Consider the following 17,038-nt stretch of genomic DNA (forward strand, 5'->3'; position numbering starts at 1 on the left):
AGGAAAATGCGCAATGAATTAAAGGAATTTCATAAACTTTGAAAGAATCGAAGAACTTCTTAGCATTTCTTCATTGTGAGGGCATTCTTAAGCATCTTGACTGTGTCCGTGCTCACCTTGAAGGCCTTGCTGAGAATTTTATCGTCGATTCCAGACCCAAAGAGGGTGGCGGGGAGGGAAACGGTGCCGGGATTGGAGCTCCCGAAGGCCGAGATGGCCTTGGCCTCGTGCTGTCCATCGTTGAATTGGAAGTGGACGAGACCCTTTGGAAACACGAACATATCGCCCATCTCGAGCTTCTGGACGAAGAGCTTGTTGGTGGTGGTGTCCACCAGGCCGACGCTGAGCGAGCCCTGTAAGACGAAGAGGAGCTCCGCGGCCCGGGGATGGATGTGCGGGGGATTGGTCGTGCCTGGCTGGTAGGAGAGCTTGGCTATGGAGACGCCGAGGCCATTCAGACCAGGGAATTCCGCGAGCGATGCCTTCTTCACCAGGAAAGTTCCCGCTGGAGCCGTGACATCGTCGCGAAAGCCAGTGAAAGTGAAGAAGCTCGCGTTGGTGGCGGCGGGATTAGCAGCGAAATCCGAGACAAGCTCCGGATCCGATGCAAAGACTCCCACCGCAACAAGAGCTAACAAGAAGAAGTAGATCACTTGCAAACTAGTCGTCGACATGATACTGTGTTTGCAAACTTAGCTCGAGACAAGGAGGCTAAGAGCTTGCAGACTTTGATCCTGACTGATACACAAGCTGGAATTACCCCGGGTTTTATACCGGAGCAAAGCTCCAAAAGCTCTTGTGTTATTGCTGCCAACACCGCGTTAATCCTCCGGTAAAATGGGCTCACCTTGACAAAGACCACCAAGAATGCCTCGAGCAAAGCGTCAATGTTTGTTTGATCCTGTTGGAATCATTGTCGTATATCCATCCATCCAGAAAACATTCTCTTTCAGATTTATTGGAGCGAAGTTTTGACAAAAGATGTTTTGTTTTGACAAGCTAGAATTTTCAGTGAAGATCATCTTCGAGGGATGATTGATAAGCAAAACATGCAGAGGTGGTAGGCCAAAAAACGTTTTTTGGACTCGAAGATCTCTAAACCACCGTTCAATCCATCAACTTCATGCGCTGAATGATCCCTACTGTCTCTTCTTTTCGACGCCAGCGTTTCGTACTGCATCTCTGTTGATCCTCCTCTTCTTGAATTTCGACGAGTTTTGGTACTGGTAGTCACGAACAATGAAGAGAACCGTCTCCAGGATCATCCCAGCAAAAAGGCCGATCAGCCCCCCTGCGACATGCTACACGGGAATCGTACCAGCGAAACCAAAGTGGAAAAAATGAGAAGATCACGTACCAGGACCACGGATTCCTCAAACTGGGATCTAAACAACGCAAAGCCCAAGAGAAAGCCAGTGAACATTGTGACAATCACATGAAGACCTGCGATCTAGACTTGTTTCGCGTCCTTCTTCCTTGTCAAAGAATGAGAGAAATACATACCGAAACCAATTTGATCTTTGTAGGTGGAGAGTGGAACCATCTCTTCGTTCTCCTTTACCACGTCTTTCACTAGATCTTTGTAAGCCTTTTGATCTGCTAGCTCTTGTAGCTTTTGAAGACGTTCTTGTAGCTCCTTGGGCTGTGAGAAAGATTTCCACCCATCAAAGAAATCGCAAAGCATGCGGAAATGAGAGAGGAAACGAACCTTTTCTCTCGGCTTAGGGGAATGGAAGGCGAATGTAGCCCCTTCCAGCAATCGACGGAAGCTCGGCCGCGCCTCGGGAGCAAAATTACTCCACACATCGCGAATGACCTGATACGGCACCACTGACGCATCCTTGTACCTCAGAGCGAGCTCGGAGACGCGATCGGGCAGCAGAGACGCCGAGCTACTGGCGGCATCGAGAAATTCCTGGATACCGGCCGTAGAGTGGAAGCGCAATCCCGCCACGCGATTGTCCTCCATAGCTACGAAGAACCCTAAAACCAAGCCACTTGTCAGAATAATGACCGTTGATCTAACGGCGCGCACATTCTAGGGCTTCCTGAGCGCTTGGCGCAGAATGCACGCCTCGATTCCTTCGATTCCTTCTATTCCCTGCCGGTTCGGCAGGGCTGCGGCAACTGGAGCTCACACCGCGCCGCGCGCTGCGATTCCTGGCAATTCGAGCTATAGATTCTTGCATGGCGTCGACCACAAATTTGGTATTTCGATGCGTCGCAGGGTCAATGTCGCTAGAAGGCGTCCAGGGGCCACAAGAAAAGCTGGGAACATCGTTGTCTCGCAGCTCAATGATTTTCTAAGAGGTTAGCCGCTAGCCTTTCATTTTTAAACTTTCTTCTTTGTTTCTACTGTTTCTTTTTGTTCTTCTATCTACAGTGGTACGTATTGTCGCCAGGACAGCGAACGATAGTCTGGAGGCCGGAAGCAAATTGGTGCCTGTGAGTGGATTTTTTTTCTGCCATGGATCGTTGAAGTGATCTTAGTTAGTGGCAAGCAAAGTCTAGTTTCGAATTGTTTGCGTGAGTTTGAAAGTTCTCTGGAGTGTTTTTTTTTTTTTGTCACTGGAGTCGTGTTGCTTGACTGTCAAAGTCTCTCGTTTTGTTCTTCTCAAGCGTTTGATTTGGTGGCTAAGCACCTTTGTTTTTTAATTTCCAGGAATCTGTGCCGAGGCCTGCTGCGAAGGCAATTGTCGCCGTTCTAGGAATCGTGGCCACCTCCTTCCTGTTTAGCTCTCTACTTTCGCTCGCGAGCTTGGCCCTGGTAAGGCCTTTTCCTCTTTTCTACGGAACAAACTCTTGTTTTTGTTTCAGGGAATCGCTGGAATTGCGTATTTTGCGTACGTCTACTTTAGCAGAGACGCAAGTGGTGGCAAAAGGAGCCAGCCCAGCAGCACGGAGTCAAGCTTAGAGGAAGCCAGGAGGATCATGGAAAAGTACAAGTAGGGGAGAAAAAGAAGCTCCAGGTGCGCATACGTTTCTCTCATCAATCTCGAGCATACTTTCGAGAAACTCGAAGCTTCGGGTTGCAAAGTCAATGATTTCTTCATGAGGACGCAACAGGGATTTGTAACTAATGGTGCCTACTTCCCAGTTTCTAGAGGCGTTGATCTCGAGTTTGAGATTGGAGGAGAGAAGGGGAAAAAGAGGGAAGTGGCCTATCAAGCACACACAACCTCTATAGTGCTCGCACGGGGATTTCGTACAAGGTTTCTAGAAGCGAATGCTACGTTTATTAAGATCAACAGAGAAATTGGAAGCTTCCTTTCGTGCAAATTAGGTTCGCGCATTCGCTGGTCAGTGGTGTAGCGAATCAAATATCAACGTCAATTCGATAAAAGTTTGATCCCGTCACTCACTCATATTATTCACTCACACTGCTGTTCTGGAAGCACTGGCCTTATACGCGAGTGTAAGTGGCCACTAAACTGATGGCACCTCCTCCTCTCCCCAGATTTTAGAAGCTTCGATGGCGGCAGTTATTGTCGTTGTCGAGGTGGCAAGCGGATAAGACACGCAGTTTTGTCCGCCACATGGGCGCACGGACACGCGTCGCCAGGTCATTCGCGCTTAAGCCGCCAAATCAGCCGCAAAGACGAGAATATTCTCATTCAGATTCTCCTCGAATATTCGGGTCCCGTTTGCTTATAAGGGCCATTCCTCCACATAACACCGATACACACGAACTTCACCGACGCGAAAGATCAAGAGCAAAGAAATTCCTTTCTCTTTTCTTCCTCTTCCTCTGTTCTTGCGCTACTCGATCGATCTCCTCGATTCTTCCCTCTTCTCTTTATGTTGATCGTCGCGGCCCCGAGCTCTCCGATCGCAGGAGTAAATTCGCCCAGCTTCTCGAGCAAACTCGCCAAATCCTCTCCAGTCCGCAGCCCCCCAGTCCGCCCCCGCTCGATCCAAGTGTCCGCGGCGGCGTCGCAGTGCATGGATTCGCCAGTGGCGACGCGATTCTCCGCCCAGCAGAGCCTGTACGACGTTCTCGGCGTCGCCCAGCAATCGGACGTGAAGGACATTCGCAGCGCCTACCGGCATCTGGCCAGGATCACACACCCGGACGTGGCGGCGACCGAGAACAAGGAGGAATCCACCAAGGAGTTTCTGAAAATCCACGCAGCCTACACCACTCTCTGCGACCCGGAGCGCCGCGCCAGGTATGATCTCCAGCTCTCGCTGCAATCCCTGCCGCGATTCGGCAGCCCACGGGGATTCTCGGGAATTGGGTACGACAGCTACTCGTTCATGGCGCCATCGCCCATGAGGGCCTCGCCATCGCCATCGCCATCGCCATCCACGCAGTGGAAGACGAGTAGGAGCTGGGAGACCGACCAGTGCTGGTGAGCGAGAGAAGGAAGAACACAAGAACAAAAATTTGGGGCTTTTTCGCCTCGCAGATCAGATCAAGGGGGTCTCAGCGAGCACTCAGGAATCGATCAATCGAGATGTCATTCGATTGCAGGCGATGTCAAGCGATTTCCCTGGCAAGATCTCTGCGACCCCGAGAAATTTCTTCTCGCATACTTTTGTAAATAGAGAAACGTCTGTATCAAAAGGACGAGTTGCTTTGCAACTCGCAGAGTTTCGTGGCTCTCCAAAGAGCGCTTTTTTCGCAATTCGAAGCTTCCCCTTGTCCTCCACTAGCAAGAATTTCGTTTGGAGAAAATCGTCACAGGAGTAGAGTTTTTCTTGTTGTTCGCAACTTACACAAGACAAGAGTAAAGACTTTTCCCGTGACAATCTTTCGCAACTTACTTACACAGGAGTCAAGAGTTTCACTTGTAAGTCTTTCGCAAACTTACACAAGAGTAAAGATTTTGTCTTGAGAGATCTCTTGCAACTTACACGCGAGTAAAGTCTTGAGAGGCTCTTGAACGCGTAAAGATTTCTGATCTCTCGCCACTTACAGGACGAGAAATTTCCCCGTGTCAAGGTCGCAACTTGGATCTGGCAAGTCGGTGGTCCCAAGGGGGTGAATTCTTATCCTTTGCAGGATTTGCATCACATGCAACCTTTGCATCCCAGTTTCATCGATCCAGCTCAACTCTTATCCCTTTGGCCGCGTGAATCGTCCAAATCCATCCGTCTATAGACCAAGTAGTAATGTCAGTGTCACGAGATAAAATAATCCAAAACCACCCCCAAACCTTGCTGATTCGATCCTCGTCTTCCAAGAGCTTATATTTGATATGATATTTCGATCGGGGTCTCCTCCGGTGCATGGAACTCCATTTTCGAGCGCAACATGACCATGACTTCGAAACATGTTGGCCGCTGATTCCTCGGAAGTCTCTCTCCGCTTGACTTCTAGAAAAAACTAGAAAACGATTTCTTTTCTTGACTCTGCCACGGCCCCCTGTTTCGGAGTGTCCAAGTTCATGCCAAATTCTTTGCTGCTGCCTTTTCCTTGTCGATTTGTCGGCCTACTGGCTTCCCTGGAACATGGAACAGGAAATCACAGAGTTAACCTTCGTCTCACGCAAGCGCTAGCAATTATCAGAAAAAAAAAAACAATATGAGAGAGAGCGCAGAGATCGGCCAAGTGTTGAATTGTGATGAACACCTCAACACGCAAGAAGAGAAAAAAACCAAATAATGTACCGCAAAAATTGAAAAAAGTTGGTGAAAGTTGGCCCATGCAACTCATACGGCCTTTCTAATCACAGGCACGACGAAAAGGTCACGAGAACGTCACCTTCTTTCTAGAAGCGCGAGCCTCAGCCGTCCGATCTCGGGGCAGCATCCAACGGCCGCCCGTCACGGGCGCGCGAAACTAAACCGCCTCGCAAGATTCAAATCTTTGAATTCTTGCTTACCTCGCGCGCTATGGAAGCACTTCGCCTGGCAGCAATTCACGGAGGGATCAGCGCAACCGAGCTGAGAAGTAGAGTGAAAAACTTACGAGCAGCGCCGGTGCCGCGTTTTTCAGTGGAGTGCTGGCGGCGGCGGGTGAGGAGATTGCGGGCCAAGAAGGACGAGTGCGAGGAAGCGGCGGGAAGCATGAGGCGGGCACTCGATCACAACCCCGCCAAAGCTGCGGAGAAGCTGGTCTCTGCGTTGGATCCCGGCAGCAGAAAGGCCGTGATGACAGCGCTCTCTGGTAATGTCCTCGCGTCAATAAACAGCGAAGAAAAAACACACTTTCTACTCTCGGGAATGAGAGCACACTTACGCGCGCGTTTGGTTCTTGTTGGTTAGGCTACAGCTTCAGAGGAAAGCGATGACAATGACTCGAGATCTATCACTGGAAAGGAAACGTTAATACTCACTTTCAAAGCTGCAATTGGTAAGTTAATACCCCGAGTGTTACGATCACCCGAATGAATTTCCGGGAAAACTTCCCTTGCAGGAATGGTTGGCTTCGGCTTTATAGGTGAGTGGTCGTTCTATACAGCCCCCATAATTCATCGAGCTCACGCCCTGAGCAGATAACTCAATCATGATCATCGCTGGAGACGCTATCCAAAACACAATTGGTGATACCTTTGGCTTGTCCACCATGGCAGTAAGAAATTCTTCCGCGACGCCTGAACTGCAAAGAAAATTCCTGATTAAAGAATCCACAGAAATATCGACGACATGCTAACCTGTTGTAAGCTCCTTTTGGTAGTCTGCAGGCCTTGGAAACGCTGTGTCCGATCTGCTCGGATCGCTTCTATGTGGATATATAGAGCGAGCTTCAGAGAAGTTTATGCCCGAGCTTGATCTTTCGCCCTCGCAGCTGAAGTCCAACAATGCGCAATGGGCGGAGACCATTGGAGCGGCTTCAGGTGTTACCTTTGGTTGCATTCTGGGGCTGTCGCCTCTCCTGTTTATATCAGACTCGGGCTCAGGTGGAAGCCACACTGTAGCTTCCACGAGCTACTGCAACAACGCTCCTGCAACCAAGCACGGCAAAAATCAGTCCCATCAATCGACGACAACCTTTGCATCTATGTCAGACGGATTTCGAGCACCGGGGCTGTGTGGCTTACAGCGTACAAAGTGCAGCTTTGCTCTAGTCGTATCTATTAGCCTGTTGATGATAGCGAAACGTATGGACGAGTTCCTGTCAAAGCGGAGGAGTCAAAACTCGCAATAAAGTATCAGCCAGAGACATACCTGTTCCATACGGCCTCGAAGGAAAAGAAGTCTCACCAGAAGTCCTTGCAGGAGCAGGAGCCGTTCTTAAAGTGATGAAACCGATTTGAGTCCCTCACAATAATTTCTCGTCGTGTAATCTTCGACGTCAGCTTCGTCATGGTATGACAGTCGCCACATACACGAAGGTTCTTCATGATACGAAGTGGAGTCCCCGGAGACGTGCTGATGATACCAAATGCGATAGCCAGCCTTTCACTGTGAGCGAAGAGCAGCGGTTCCTTCTGCCCAGCCTCCACATCATGAGCAACGTGAGCCATATCAGGATCATATCCCGCGCTCTTCATTTCCTTGTCAAGTCTCTTGAGCTCATCAAATATCTCCTTGCTTCTTGGATTGGATTGATCCCCCGCAGTAAACTCATAGACGCTAGTTCCAAGCTTGATGATACTCCGCCCTGCGTTTTTTCTGATACCCCGGTCTAGCATCAACTTTCTGATCCTGGAGGCCTCCTGAAAATCTCCAGCGTCGGCATGGATGCGTGCTAAAGCCACGTAGCCTGTCGACGCCTCCGGATCAATCCGAATAGCTCCTTTTGCAGCAAGCTTTCCTCGTTTCATATCACCGTGACTTCTGCAGTTGGCAAGGAACGATGTCCACGTCAAAACGTCCGGCTCGAAAGGCATGCACTGAATAAGAGTTTCGGCATCGCTCAGCCGACCAGCTTTGCCAAGAGATTCGACCATGCACCCGTAGTGGCCACCCCCTGGACGAACCCCGTGATCTTGCTGCATAGAGACGAAATAAGCGTGTGCTTCTTCCGGAAGGCCCGCATTGGCACAAGCTGATAGCACGCTCATAAATGTGATGTAGCTTGGCTCTTCCCCGTCAAGCCGCATTAAAAGGAAGAGCTCAAACGCCTGCTGCTCGTGACTGTGTTGCGCATAGGCTCCTATCATGGCGTTCCAGGTCACAGAGCCTTTGGCAGTCTTGTCGAAGATGCTTCTGGCCACGTCCAGGATCCCACACTTCCCGTACATGTTGACGAGCGAGTTTGCAAGCTCTGTAACTTGAAAGGCTCTGTCTCCCAGCCTCCTGTGAACCCGTTTCCCCACTTCCATATCACCCAAGGTGGCACAAGCGTCTATAACGCTCACGTAGGTATAGTCGTCCGGCACCACGCCTTCTTCTTGCATGAGTTCGTAGAAACGAAGAGCCTCGCTGGTGTGCCCGTGCTGGCCGTAAGCTGCGATCATAGTGTTCCACGCGATCACATCCGGTTGTGACATGCTTTTAAACATGGCTTCCGCGTCTTGCAAACTCCCACACTTCCCATACATGTTGAGTATGACGTTCTCCAGTGGAGCATGGTTCGAAGCTAGAGGATGCTCGCGAACACAAGCGTGAATAGCTCTACCATCTTCCAGTGCCACAGGAACGCAGCAAGCTCCCAGGATGTTGATGAAAGTAACTTCGTCCATTTCCAGACCAAGTAGCAGCATCCTCCGAAAGAGTTCCATTGCCTCCTTGAAGCAGCAGTGCTGGACGTAGGCCGAAATGAGAACGTTCCAGGTGATAATGTTGGGTTCCTGGAGCTTGACGAAGGCCGCGTTTGCATCATGCAAGCCGCTACACTTGGCGTACATGTTGACGAGCGTAGTGCCTACAACCACGTCCTGATCAAATCCAGTTCGTAAGATACAATCGTGAATGTACCTCGCAGATTTGAGCTGAGAAGGCTGGTCGTAGGCACTCATGAGCGTGATGTAAGTCACGCTGCAAGCTCTGATCCCCTCCAAGAACATCTTTTGCAGCGTCCTCAATGCTTCCAGCCCGCGTCTGTGCTCGGCAAAAGCCGCGATCATCGCGTTCCAGGAGACAGCGTTGGGCTCGGTCATGCTCTCGAACGTCCTCATGGACTCTTCAAGGCTTCCACACTTGCTGTACATGGAGACCAAGGAGGTCGTTGCCACCACCGCGTCCTGGAAGCCATAGCGGCGGAGTAGAGCGTGGAGAGCTCTCCCAGCGGGGAGAAACTCGGGCCCGGCGGAGCAAGCGTTGATGGCAGCAGTGAAGGAGACGCTGTGTGGCTGGATTCCCTGCTTGAGCATCTCGTAGAAGAGAGCCAGGGCCTCTTGAGATCGCCCATGTTGAGCACACACTGTGATAAGGATCGTCCAGCTAAAGACGTTCTTGGCCGGGGTTGCCTCAAAGACGAGCCTGGCCTCCTCCAAGCTCCCACATTTTCCATACATCATCACCAGATGATTGGAAACATAGACATCGGACCCCAGCCCGACTCTCCGCATCAGCTGATGGATCCGGCGCCCCTCCGCTAGAGCCCCGAGCCTGGCGCAGGACTGGATTACCCTGACGCACTCCTTGAGATCCGCGTCCTTGCGCTTCTGGAGCGCGTCGATTGCCGCTGCGATCTGGCCAAGCTGTTGCCGCTTTGAGAGCAGCGTGGAGAGGCGGCGAGGATGCATCCCATTCTTCTCGCCCTAAAGTATTTACTGCAAAGAGCCCCGCCATATTTTATCTTTGAATAAATTAACGGGGATAATTAATTTAATATATATAGAGAGAGAGAAAGAAATTAATAAAAACAATAGGATATCTTTCTAATAATTAATAAATTTTATTCTTGCATTTTATATTATAAATTATATCGATCACCAAATATACCTTTATTATCCACTATGTTATTAAATAGATCTCTATTATTTGGATATTCTAGTTTTATGCTCATTTATTTGGAATATGAATGCACCATGCAAATGATAAATAATTTGGAATCCAAAGGAAAGTTTAATTAAGATATATAACGTCGATGACCTAAGCTGTGGGGAATCGAACTCCAGATAGACTTGCCGCCTTGAATTCAAACGGGAAGAACATCTAGACCGTTGGATTTAGGCGACAAACGATCTCCGCCGCTGGACTGTGGTTAATGCAACTGACGCTTGCGATAGATCAGGTTAAAATCTCTCTCTCTCTCTCTGGTTCTTTCATTTCGAATAGCGTCTCGGCTCTCCGCCTAGCTAGGGTAGCTGGTTCTCCAGATCTCGAGGAGCCGCCTCTGGATCTATCTATCGTCTTCGATCTTGGGGATTTTTGGGGAGAATGGAGGTCCTGCCATTGCGAGAGATTTCCAAGCAAGACGAGGCTGGCTACAAGCGCTGGTTTGAGTATGTAGATGCCGGTAAGATCTTGCTGTGACTCCTTTATGGCTTCGATATTACGGGATCGATCTCACAGATGGCGATGGAAGAATTACCGGAGCAGACGCTGTGAAGTTCTTCGCCATGTCCAAGTTGCCCAAATCAGACCTCAAGCAGGTTTGCTGAGCGTGATCTAGTCTTTCACCTTCGTTATTTTTTTCTGCTTCAGGTTTGGGCTATGGCAGACTCAAACAGGCAGGGCTACCTTGGATTGAAAGAATTTATCACCGCAATGCAGGTAAATTATCTCAAGAATTCTCTATGGAACTTCTAGACTTTGTGTGAGCTTTTAGATAATTTCCGTCGCACAATCTGGCGTGGAGCTCACTGGAGATGTTTTGAAAAGAACAGGTAAACAAGCTGCTTTCATGCAAATGTCTTACAACTGTTTTGCAGACTGGGAAAACATTGGCATGCCAAGCATGGAGCTTGTGGAAGATCATATAAGAGTACGTTTGCCAGTGGCTCAGAATTCACAAGATCAACTATGTGTTCTGCGTTCTCTTTTTCAGGAAGGACGAAAGTTAACTCCCGAAGTTGAGGTTCAAGGTAAATTGTTGAGAACTTGGTCCTCTAATTTTTTTCTCATATTTTTGTCTTTCCAGAAGTTGAACCAAAGCCTTCATTTACAAACTGGCTCTTTCAGAAAACGCCGCAGAAGGTTAAACATTGTTTTCTATACACCGGGCTCAGATTTTTATTTTTGCAGGTCTCGCAAGATACAGCGACGTCGATAATCGATGGACTGAAAAAGCTGTACTTCGAAAAACTGAAGCCTCTCGAAATGGCATATCAATTCAATGACTTCGTTCTCCCTGCACTGGTAAGTTGTTGCCGGTGGCACTGCATGACTGACGCTGTGATTTATGCAGACCGAGAGCGACTTCGATGCGAAGCCTATGGTGATGCTGTTGGGCCAGTACTCCACGGGAAAGACCACGTTCTTAAAGCATCTTCTGAAAGTCGATTATCCAGGTTTGCTGATGCACCGTTTGTAAAGCTCGACTGACATTTTTCCAGGCTGCCACGTTGGTCCGGAACCAACAACTGATCGTTTCATCGTGGTCATGGTAATAGCTCAGCTCCTCTATTTACAAGCGTTATGTTTATGGACATGACTCGCAGGGAGGGCCCGACGAGCGAACCATTCCTGGAAATACTGCTGTTGTCCAGTCAGAAATGCCATTTACTGGACTTTCGAAGTTTGGAGCTGCGTTTCTGACGAAGTTTGAATGCTCTCTGTTGTCGCACCCGGTAAGTAAATTTTGATTTACGAGTCTGTCTTTACTGATATAAGCTCATTGTATAGCTCCTGGAACACATCACATTTGTAGACACTCCTGGTGTCTTGTCTGGAGAGAAGCAGAGGACTCAGCGGAGCTATGACTTCACCGGTGTAACCGAATGGTTCGCTGCGAAGTGTGATCTCATACTCCTCTTGTTTGATCCCCATAAGCTCGACATAAGTGACGAATTCAAGCGTGTTATTGGTTCGCTTCACGGCCATGACGATAAGATAAAAGTGGTCCTTAACAAAGCTGATCAGGTCGACACGCAGCAGGTAACTCGAAGGTTCTGTGTTGTTTTATCGTCTCACTAACTTTTTGACAGCTTATGAGAGTGTATGGCGCGCTCATGTGGTCTCTGGGAAAGGTCCTGAACACACCAGAAGTAATGCGCGTCTACATTGGGTATGCAACTGTTTATAATCTCAATGACAGTCATGATGTTTTTGCATTTTGCAGTTCATTCAACGATAAGCCTCTGAATGACAAGCTTGGTCCGATTGGAAAGGAGCTGTTCGAGAAGGAACAGAGTGACATTCTGATCGATCTGATGGACATTCCTCGCAAGGCCTGCGATCGGAAGGTGACATGTCTGTTTGCCGGTTTGAGCCAGTACTCACTAGCCGGGAATGTTTTCTTTCAGGTGAACGAGTTTGTAAAGCGGGCTCGCGCCGCTAAGATCCATGCACACATCATTGCTCATTTGAAGAAGGAAATGCCAGCAATGGTGGGAAAGAACAAAGCTCAGCAACGTCTAATGGTTAACCTTGAAGACGAGTTTGCGAAGGTAAGCGTCGTTTTCTTTTCTACCTAGCTCTAAGAGTCGAGTTTGCTTGCGCAGGTTCAACGTGAGCTGCACTTGCCAGCCGGGGACATGCCAAATCCTGACAAGTTCCGAGAGATACTTGCCCGGTACAACATCGACAAGTTCGAAAAGTACAAGCCCAAGCTCATACAAGCCGTGGAGACAATGCTGGCTCAAGACATACCAGACCTCCTCAACAAGTTCCACAACCCATACGATTTCTCCAGGTGAACGATGAGTCTTTTCATTTCACTCCTCTCTCGAGTCAACTTGTTTGTTGGCTGCATGTACTTTACCGAGGCGTAATAAAGAACTTTGAGTTCCATGCCGGCGTCCATGTCAGCAATGGGACACGACGTTTCAATGCTGGATTTTGGATTGTCGTGATCCAAAAGTTTAGGGCTCGTGGCGGGAGCGGGGCTGTAATCGACGGAGTCGCGCGCTGGTCAGTAGAGTTTGCAACGTTTTTTTCTTCGAAGCTGAGACAACCGTGATAATGCCAACGGCTTTTGGCTCATGGAGTTCCAATTACAGGGAAGTTCGTCTGGCCAGCTAGAAACAAGGTTTTGGGGGACGCCAGGACAGGATTTAGTAGCTCAGAGTCAGCTCGGAAATGTGGAGGCCAGCAGTGTGGACAGTGTTTTTGGTGGGCTTAGCGGGGGTCTATTACACAGGTGCTGTTCCAGATGCTTTGAGTCTCAACGATGCGTATTCGCTCATGGGGTTCAAGTCACAGATATGGAACGATCCATACGCTTCGCTGAGCAACTGGAAAGTGGATCCGGCCGTGGGACACGCATGCTTTTGGAACGGGATCAAGTGCGCAGACTTGACGGCTTATAGAGTTAGCTCGATACAGCTGACGGGGTTGAGCTTAGTCGGACCGGTTGCTTCGAACATAGGGGCGCTTTCGGAGCTCAGGGAATTGAATCTGTCCAACAACGGGTTCACGGGGGCCATTCCTGCTGCTATCGGACAGTGCACGAAGTTGACGGTGCTGGACTTGAGCCACAACGCTATGAGTGCGGTCATTCCCAACGAGCTTGGATCGGTTGTTTCGCTGCAGAAGATTTACCTGGGATACAATCAGTTCGTGGGAACTCTCATGTTTCCGTCGTCTTTGACCGCCATGACGGACCTGTCCGTGGAGCACAACAACTTCAACGGCTACCCGCTCGACATACTCGTCAACTTGAAGAACATCGTGTCCCTCAACTTGGGATCCAACACCTTCTCAGGTGTCATCGACAGCAAAGATCTCACTCACTTCAATTCGACTCTGAAGGAGCTTTTGCTGGGGTCCAATCTCTTCCAGGGGCCGGTTCCTTCGACTCTTTCCTATCTCGTTGGGCTCGAGAAGCTGGATCTCGGGGGAAACAACTTGACAGGGGATGTTCCAGTAGAGATTCAGTTCTGTCCAAACCTGTACTACGTGAACATGAGCTACAATCAGCTGACAGGCGTCATCCCGACGGTCTATAACAAGCTACAGTCATTGTCGGTTTTGGACTTGCGAGGGAATGCGATCACTGGGACTATCAACATGGGAATTATGGGATGCACAAACTTGACAGACTTACGCCTTGGTGAGAACCAGCTGAACGGGACTATTCCAGGGGGATTTGGAAATCTGGCCTACCTTAGCTACCTGGATTTATCTGGCAACAGTTTGACAGGAAAGATACCCGCGGAGTTCGCCTCGCTGTCGCTGAAGACCTTGAATCTGTCGTCAAATCTCCTAACAGGCGCTCTTCTCGAATTTAGCAGTAGTCTTGTGGAGCTCGACCTGGCAGAGAACAATTTCGTAGGATCTATACCGCAGGTGTATGGCAGCCTACCGAACCTGGAGTTTCTATCGCTGGCATACAATAGTCTGACAGGTGAAATCCCGTCTCAACTGGGAAACTCTGCCAAGCTCAAGACCGTCAACCTCACCGGAAATTCCCTCACGAACAAGATTCCTTGGGCTCTTGCTTCTGCAAATATGGCACTTTTCTCCGTCGCAAGCAACGCGCTCAGCGGTGAGATCCCGGACACTTCTGCAATGAGACGGTTCTCGCCAGATGGCTTCCTTCCTGGCAACATTCTGCTGTGTGGAGCTGTTATCCAGAGAAGCTGTCCGAAGAAAGGCTTCCCAACGTGGGCCAAGGCTGTGCTAGGAACGTTCGTTCCGATCGTCACAGCTCTCCTCGGGGCGTTACTCTTCCTGTGGTTGTTTCCGCACGGCGAGTACTCTGCCAAAACGGTCCGGATGATCACCGACGACTTCAACAACACTAATCTCATAGGTGTAGGAGGCATGTCTACCGTCTACAAAGGTGTGTTTCCGGATGGAAACCAGGTAGCTGTGAAGCGTCTCCGGCCAGAGTTTTACAACGCAAAGACAAACACGAACTTCAATCTGGAACGCAAGCTGCTACTCGACGTCAAGCATCCTAATATTGTCCAAGTTCTTGGATCATGCAACAGCGGGAACCTCAAGGTTCTCATTCTCGAGAACATGCCGAATGGGAACCTAGACATGCATCCAAACCTGCCTTGGAGCCACAGAATGGATATAGCTGGAGGAGTAGCACAGGCTTTGGCATATCTTCATGGCGAGTGGCAAGGCGCTAACCCGATGCATTGCGACCTCAAAGCAAGCAGTGTCTTGCTGGACGAGAAGTTCAACGCACACATAACTGACGTCCGCTTAGCAAACCAGAGCAGTACTATTATCAGCGACGGTACCTTCAGCGGATCTATCGGTTACATGCCACCAGGTGAATTCCTTTTCTATTGTTGCTATTGCTTAGTCCAGTTTCCTAACCAAAGGCTTTTCCTGTTTACAAGGATAAGCAGAGTATGCACTCTCGACCGTTCCCACAAAAGCTGGTGACGTCTACAGCTTTGGGACTCTGGTGATGGAGCTTCTGACTGGAGTAAAGCCAGACGCGTCCATGCCAATGGACTCTAATCTCCAGGCGATGGTCAGGCAAGCATTTCCTGATAAGCTCCACTCTGTGCTGGACCCACAGATTCTCGACTACAACTTTCGTGATCAAATCACGATGTGCACAAAGATTGCCTTGCACTGCACAAACGATCTGCCTATCGACCGTCCAAGTATGCGGGATGTCCTCGACATGTTCAGTCGGGCTTATTCCATCGAGCCAGCGTAAGCAACTGTCTTGTGCTTTTCTTTGTTTTAACTTTACGTTTAACAGGAGATCCTTGAGATGAGTCACCAACACCTGTATGCTCCCCATTCGCTACACGTGGGCGTTCTGGATGGCAAACACGTCGCGAGGTTGATGGTTTGCGTGTTGGTACCCTGTCGGCGGTTTACTTTCCAGGTTTTTGATCTTCCTCTCCCCCCTTTTTCTCTTTTTAGTGCGGCTGTCCTAGGAGCTCACATTGTCCTTTCAGCTTGTTGGGTCGCAGCGATGGAGGCGTCACAGGACTTCACAGCTCGTAACGTTCTTCTCAGGCAGATGTTGTCAGCTGGGATAGCTGGGACTCTGGCGGACGGAATCACATATCCGATGATGACTGTGAAATCGCGCATGATGGTACTTGGGTCTCGCTTTTTGTTGCTTGGATCTTGCTAAAAATGAGCGAATGCGCAGGTCCAAGGGTCCGCTGGCGCAGGAAACTCTGGTGCTGTGCTGTATATGTATAAAGGGCCAATGCATGCGATCCAGACCATCGCAAGCCAAGAGGGTTGGAGAACCTTGTACAAGGGATATGCGACGCTTACTCAGGTTGCCACTGCGCAAGCACTGTATATGGCGACTTATCAGACGACAAAGCGAATTGTTCCAGGTAACTTACTCGCTCAAAACCGAAACTCTCAGCTCAACTTCTGTTCCTAGGTGGGCAGGATAATCCCGTGGTTCAATTCGGCGGTGGATTAGCCGCGACACTCGTTCAATCGCTCATTAACGTCCCTGTGGAGATCATTAGGCAGAGACAAATGGTTCAAAGAGCGGGAGAAGGCTCTTACAAGGTATGTTGCTGTTTTAGAGCTCATTTCATCTAGATCGTGACCAAAGTAAGTGGTGGCTACAGGGATCGCTAGACACGGTGAAGATAGTATACAGGCAAGAAGGTTTCGGTGCTCTCTACCGGGGTTTTCTCCTCGCACAAATGGTTTGGGGGCCTTACAATGCCATATACTTGCCGTTGTGGGAGACGTGCAAACGTTTTGCTGCACGCTACTCGCAAGTAGACAGCGTAGAGAAGCTCGACATCGGATATGAGCTTGGGAGCTCCTTCTTCAGTGCCTCGGTTGCAGCAGCGATTACAAATCCCATGGTAAGCTGACACTGTACTCGCCTTTCGCGTCACTAACTTTGGTTCGCGCAGGACGTGATCAAAACGAGATTGCAAGTCCAGGGAAAGAGCAACGTCTCAAACTCGACGAACTATAACGGGGCTGTGGACGCAGCCAAGGCAATCTGGAAACGCGAGGGATTCAAAGGTTTCACTTGCGGCATCACGTCCAGGATGTTCTGGGTGGCTCCGTCCAGCATGATCATGTTCACGACATACGACCAGATCTTCAAGCGCTTGAATCGATCATAGTAAAGGCTATCAGAAACACTGTCAAGGGTCTTTGGTTCTTTTGAAACAAAACAATTCTTTTTTGTTCT

At 49.5% G+C, this 17,038-nt stretch overlaps 7 protein-coding genes across 11 annotated transcripts; 4 read left to right on the forward strand and 3 right to left on the reverse strand.

Moving 5' to 3' along the window:
• Positions 1-59: 59 nt before the first annotated feature.
• On the reverse strand, positions 60-674 carry LOC112347746 (germin-like protein 9-3). Its single transcript, XM_024679095.1, has one exon. The coding sequence runs from the start codon at positions 672-674 to the stop codon at positions 60-62; it is 615 nt and encodes a 204-aa protein (XP_024534863.1).
• Positions 675-931: 257 nt separating this feature from the next.
• LOC9658058 lies at positions 932-2,310 on the reverse strand. Its single transcript, XM_002974350.2, has 5 exons — positions 2,036-2,310; positions 1,709-1,983; positions 1,504-1,642; positions 1,358-1,443; positions 932-1,301 (listed from the first exon to the last, which is right to left on the reverse strand). Exons 1-5 carry the CDS (start codon positions 2,187-2,189, stop codon positions 1,140-1,142), a joined length of 816 nt encoding a protein of 271 aa, XP_002974396.2. The 5' UTR covers positions 2,190-2,310; the 3' UTR covers positions 932-1,139.
• A 1,355-nt stretch (positions 2,311-3,665) lies between these two features.
• LOC9658059 (chaperone protein dnaJ 11, chloroplastic) lies at positions 3,666-4,647 on the forward strand. Its single transcript, XM_024679356.1, has one exon. It carries the CDS (start codon positions 3,799-3,801, stop codon positions 4,354-4,356), a length of 558 nt encoding a protein of 185 aa, XP_024535124.1. The 5' UTR covers positions 3,666-3,798; the 3' UTR covers positions 4,357-4,647.
• Positions 4,648-4,767: 120 nt separating this feature from the next.
• On the reverse strand, positions 4,768-9,579 carry LOC9657393 (pentatricopeptide repeat-containing protein At2g01510, mitochondrial). 4 transcript variants are annotated; one of them, XM_024679351.1, is made up of 10 exons: positions 7,114-9,579; positions 6,987-7,060; positions 6,790-6,890; positions 6,600-6,733; positions 6,496-6,544; positions 6,311-6,432; positions 6,185-6,256; positions 5,915-6,109; positions 5,160-5,853; positions 4,768-5,098 (listed from the first exon to the last, which is right to left on the reverse strand). In XM_024679351.1, exon 1 carries the CDS (start codon positions 9,576-9,578, stop codon positions 7,146-7,148), a length of 2,433 nt encoding a protein of 810 aa, XP_024535119.1. In that variant the 5' UTR covers position 9,579; the 3' UTR covers positions 4,768-5,098; positions 5,160-5,853; positions 5,915-6,109; positions 6,185-6,256; positions 6,311-6,432; positions 6,496-6,544; positions 6,600-6,733; positions 6,790-6,890; positions 6,987-7,060; positions 7,114-7,145. The 4 variants fall into 4 exon arrangements, with proteins under 4 accessions (XP_024535119.1, XP_024535118.1, XP_024535120.1 ...); XM_024679350.1 differs by having other exon boundaries at positions 5,160-5,447; positions 5,708-5,853; positions 6,600-6,890; XM_024679352.1 differs by having other exon boundaries at positions 6,496-6,539; positions 6,600-6,890.
• A 456-nt stretch (positions 9,580-10,035) lies between these two features.
• Positions 10,036-12,729, forward strand: LOC9658060 (EH domain-containing protein 1). The gene is made up of 16 exons (XM_002974174.2): positions 10,036-10,294; positions 10,351-10,430; positions 10,483-10,551; positions 10,607-10,664; positions 10,710-10,762; positions 10,826-10,862; positions 10,919-10,974; positions 11,023-11,136; positions 11,186-11,288; positions 11,334-11,383; positions 11,439-11,567; positions 11,623-11,874; positions 11,925-12,004; positions 12,059-12,182; positions 12,243-12,386; positions 12,441-12,729. The coding sequence occupies exons 1-16, from the start codon at positions 10,216-10,218 to the stop codon at positions 12,633-12,635; spliced, it is 1,623 nt and encodes a 540-aa protein (XP_002974220.1). The 5' UTR covers positions 10,036-10,215; the 3' UTR covers positions 12,636-12,729.
• Positions 12,730-12,792: 63 nt separating this feature from the next.
• On the forward strand, positions 12,793-15,723 carry LOC9657395 (LRR receptor-like serine/threonine-protein kinase FLS2). Of its 2 annotated transcripts, XM_024679347.1 has the most exons (4): positions 12,793-12,849; positions 12,939-15,166; positions 15,246-15,561; positions 15,611-15,723. In XM_024679347.1, the coding sequence occupies exons 2-4, from the start codon at positions 13,018-13,020 to the stop codon at positions 15,624-15,626; spliced, it is 2,481 nt and encodes an 826-aa protein (XP_024535115.1). In that variant the 5' UTR covers positions 12,793-12,849; positions 12,939-13,017; the 3' UTR covers positions 15,627-15,723. The 2 variants fall into 2 exon arrangements, with proteins under 2 accessions (XP_024535115.1, XP_024535116.1); XM_024679348.1 differs by lacking the exon at positions 15,611-15,723 and having other exon boundaries at positions 12,793-15,166; positions 15,237-15,352.
• LOC112347840 (mitochondrial substrate carrier family protein E-like) lies at positions 15,631-17,034 on the forward strand. Its single transcript, XM_024679357.1, has 6 exons — positions 15,631-15,739; positions 15,813-15,955; positions 16,013-16,208; positions 16,259-16,392; positions 16,455-16,700; positions 16,752-17,034. Exons 2-6 carry the CDS (start codon positions 15,830-15,832, stop codon positions 16,968-16,970), a joined length of 921 nt encoding a protein of 306 aa, XP_024535125.1. The 5' UTR covers positions 15,631-15,739; positions 15,813-15,829; the 3' UTR covers positions 16,971-17,034.
• Positions 17,035-17,038: the final 4 nt, after the last annotated feature.

The sequence above is a fragment of the Selaginella moellendorffii genome, unplaced genomic scaffold, assembly GCF_000143415.4.
Source record: "Selaginella moellendorffii unplaced genomic scaffold, v1.0 SELMOscaffold_24, whole genome shotgun sequence".
NCBI classification, from domain to species: Eukaryota; Viridiplantae; Streptophyta; class Lycopodiopsida; order Selaginellales; family Selaginellaceae; genus Selaginella; species Selaginella moellendorffii.

What these genes read in the sequence shown, in the direction of transcription:
- LOC112347746 (XM_024679095.1), bottom strand. Translation starts at nt 674, where the DNA reads ATGTCGACGACTAGTTTGCAAGTGATCTACTTCTTCTTGTTAGCTCTT.
- LOC9658058 (XM_002974350.2), bottom strand. Translation starts at nt 2,189, where the DNA reads ATGCAAGAATCTATAGCTCGAATTGCCAGGAATCGCAGCGCGCGGCGC. An exon ending in CCCCTAAGCCGAGAGAAAAG is followed by an intron (nt 1,643 to 1,708) that starts GTTCGTTTCCTC and finishes TCTTTCTCACAG; the next exon opens with CCCAAGGAGCTACAAGAACG. An exon ending in TTGAGGAATCCGTGGTCCTG is followed by an intron (nt 1,302 to 1,357) that starts GTACGTGATCTT and finishes ATTCCCGTGTAG; the next exon opens with CATGTCGCAGGGGGGCTGAT.
- LOC9658059 (XM_024679356.1), top strand. Translation starts at nt 3,799, where the DNA reads ATGTTGATCGTCGCGGCCCCGAGCTCTCCGATCGCAGGAGTAAATTCG.
- LOC9657393 (XM_024679351.1), bottom strand. Translation starts at nt 9,578, where the DNA reads ATGCATCCTCGCCGCCTCTCCACGCTGCTCTCAAAGCGGCAACAGCTT.
- LOC9658060 (XM_002974174.2), top strand. Translation starts at nt 10,216, where the DNA reads ATGGAGGTCCTGCCATTGCGAGAGATTTCCAAGCAAGACGAGGCTGGC. An exon ending in AATTTATCACCGCAATGCAG is followed by an intron (nt 10,552 to 10,606) that starts GTAAATTATCTC and finishes GTGAGCTTTTAG; the next exon opens with ATAATTTCCGTCGCACAATC. An exon ending in GCAAGGCCTGCGATCGGAAG is followed by an intron (nt 12,183 to 12,242) that starts GTGACATGTCTG and finishes GTTTTCTTTCAG; the next exon opens with GTGAACGAGTTTGTAAAGCG.
- LOC9657395 (XM_024679347.1), top strand. Translation starts at nt 13,018, where the DNA reads ATGTGGAGGCCAGCAGTGTGGACAGTGTTTTTGGTGGGCTTAGCGGGG. An exon ending in TATCGGTTACATGCCACCAG is followed by an intron (nt 15,167 to 15,245) that starts GTGAATTCCTTT and finishes AAGGATAAGCAG; the next exon opens with AGTATGCACTCTCGACCGTT.
- LOC112347840 (XM_024679357.1), top strand. Translation starts at nt 15,830, where the DNA reads ATGGAGGCGTCACAGGACTTCACAGCTCGTAACGTTCTTCTCAGGCAG. An exon ending in CTGTGAAATCGCGCATGATG is followed by an intron (nt 15,956 to 16,012) that starts GTACTTGGGTCT and finishes GCGAATGCGCAG; the next exon opens with GTCCAAGGGTCCGCTGGCGC. An exon ending in CAGCGATTACAAATCCCATG is followed by an intron (nt 16,701 to 16,751) that starts GTAAGCTGACAC and finishes TGGTTCGCGCAG; the next exon opens with GACGTGATCAAAACGAGATT.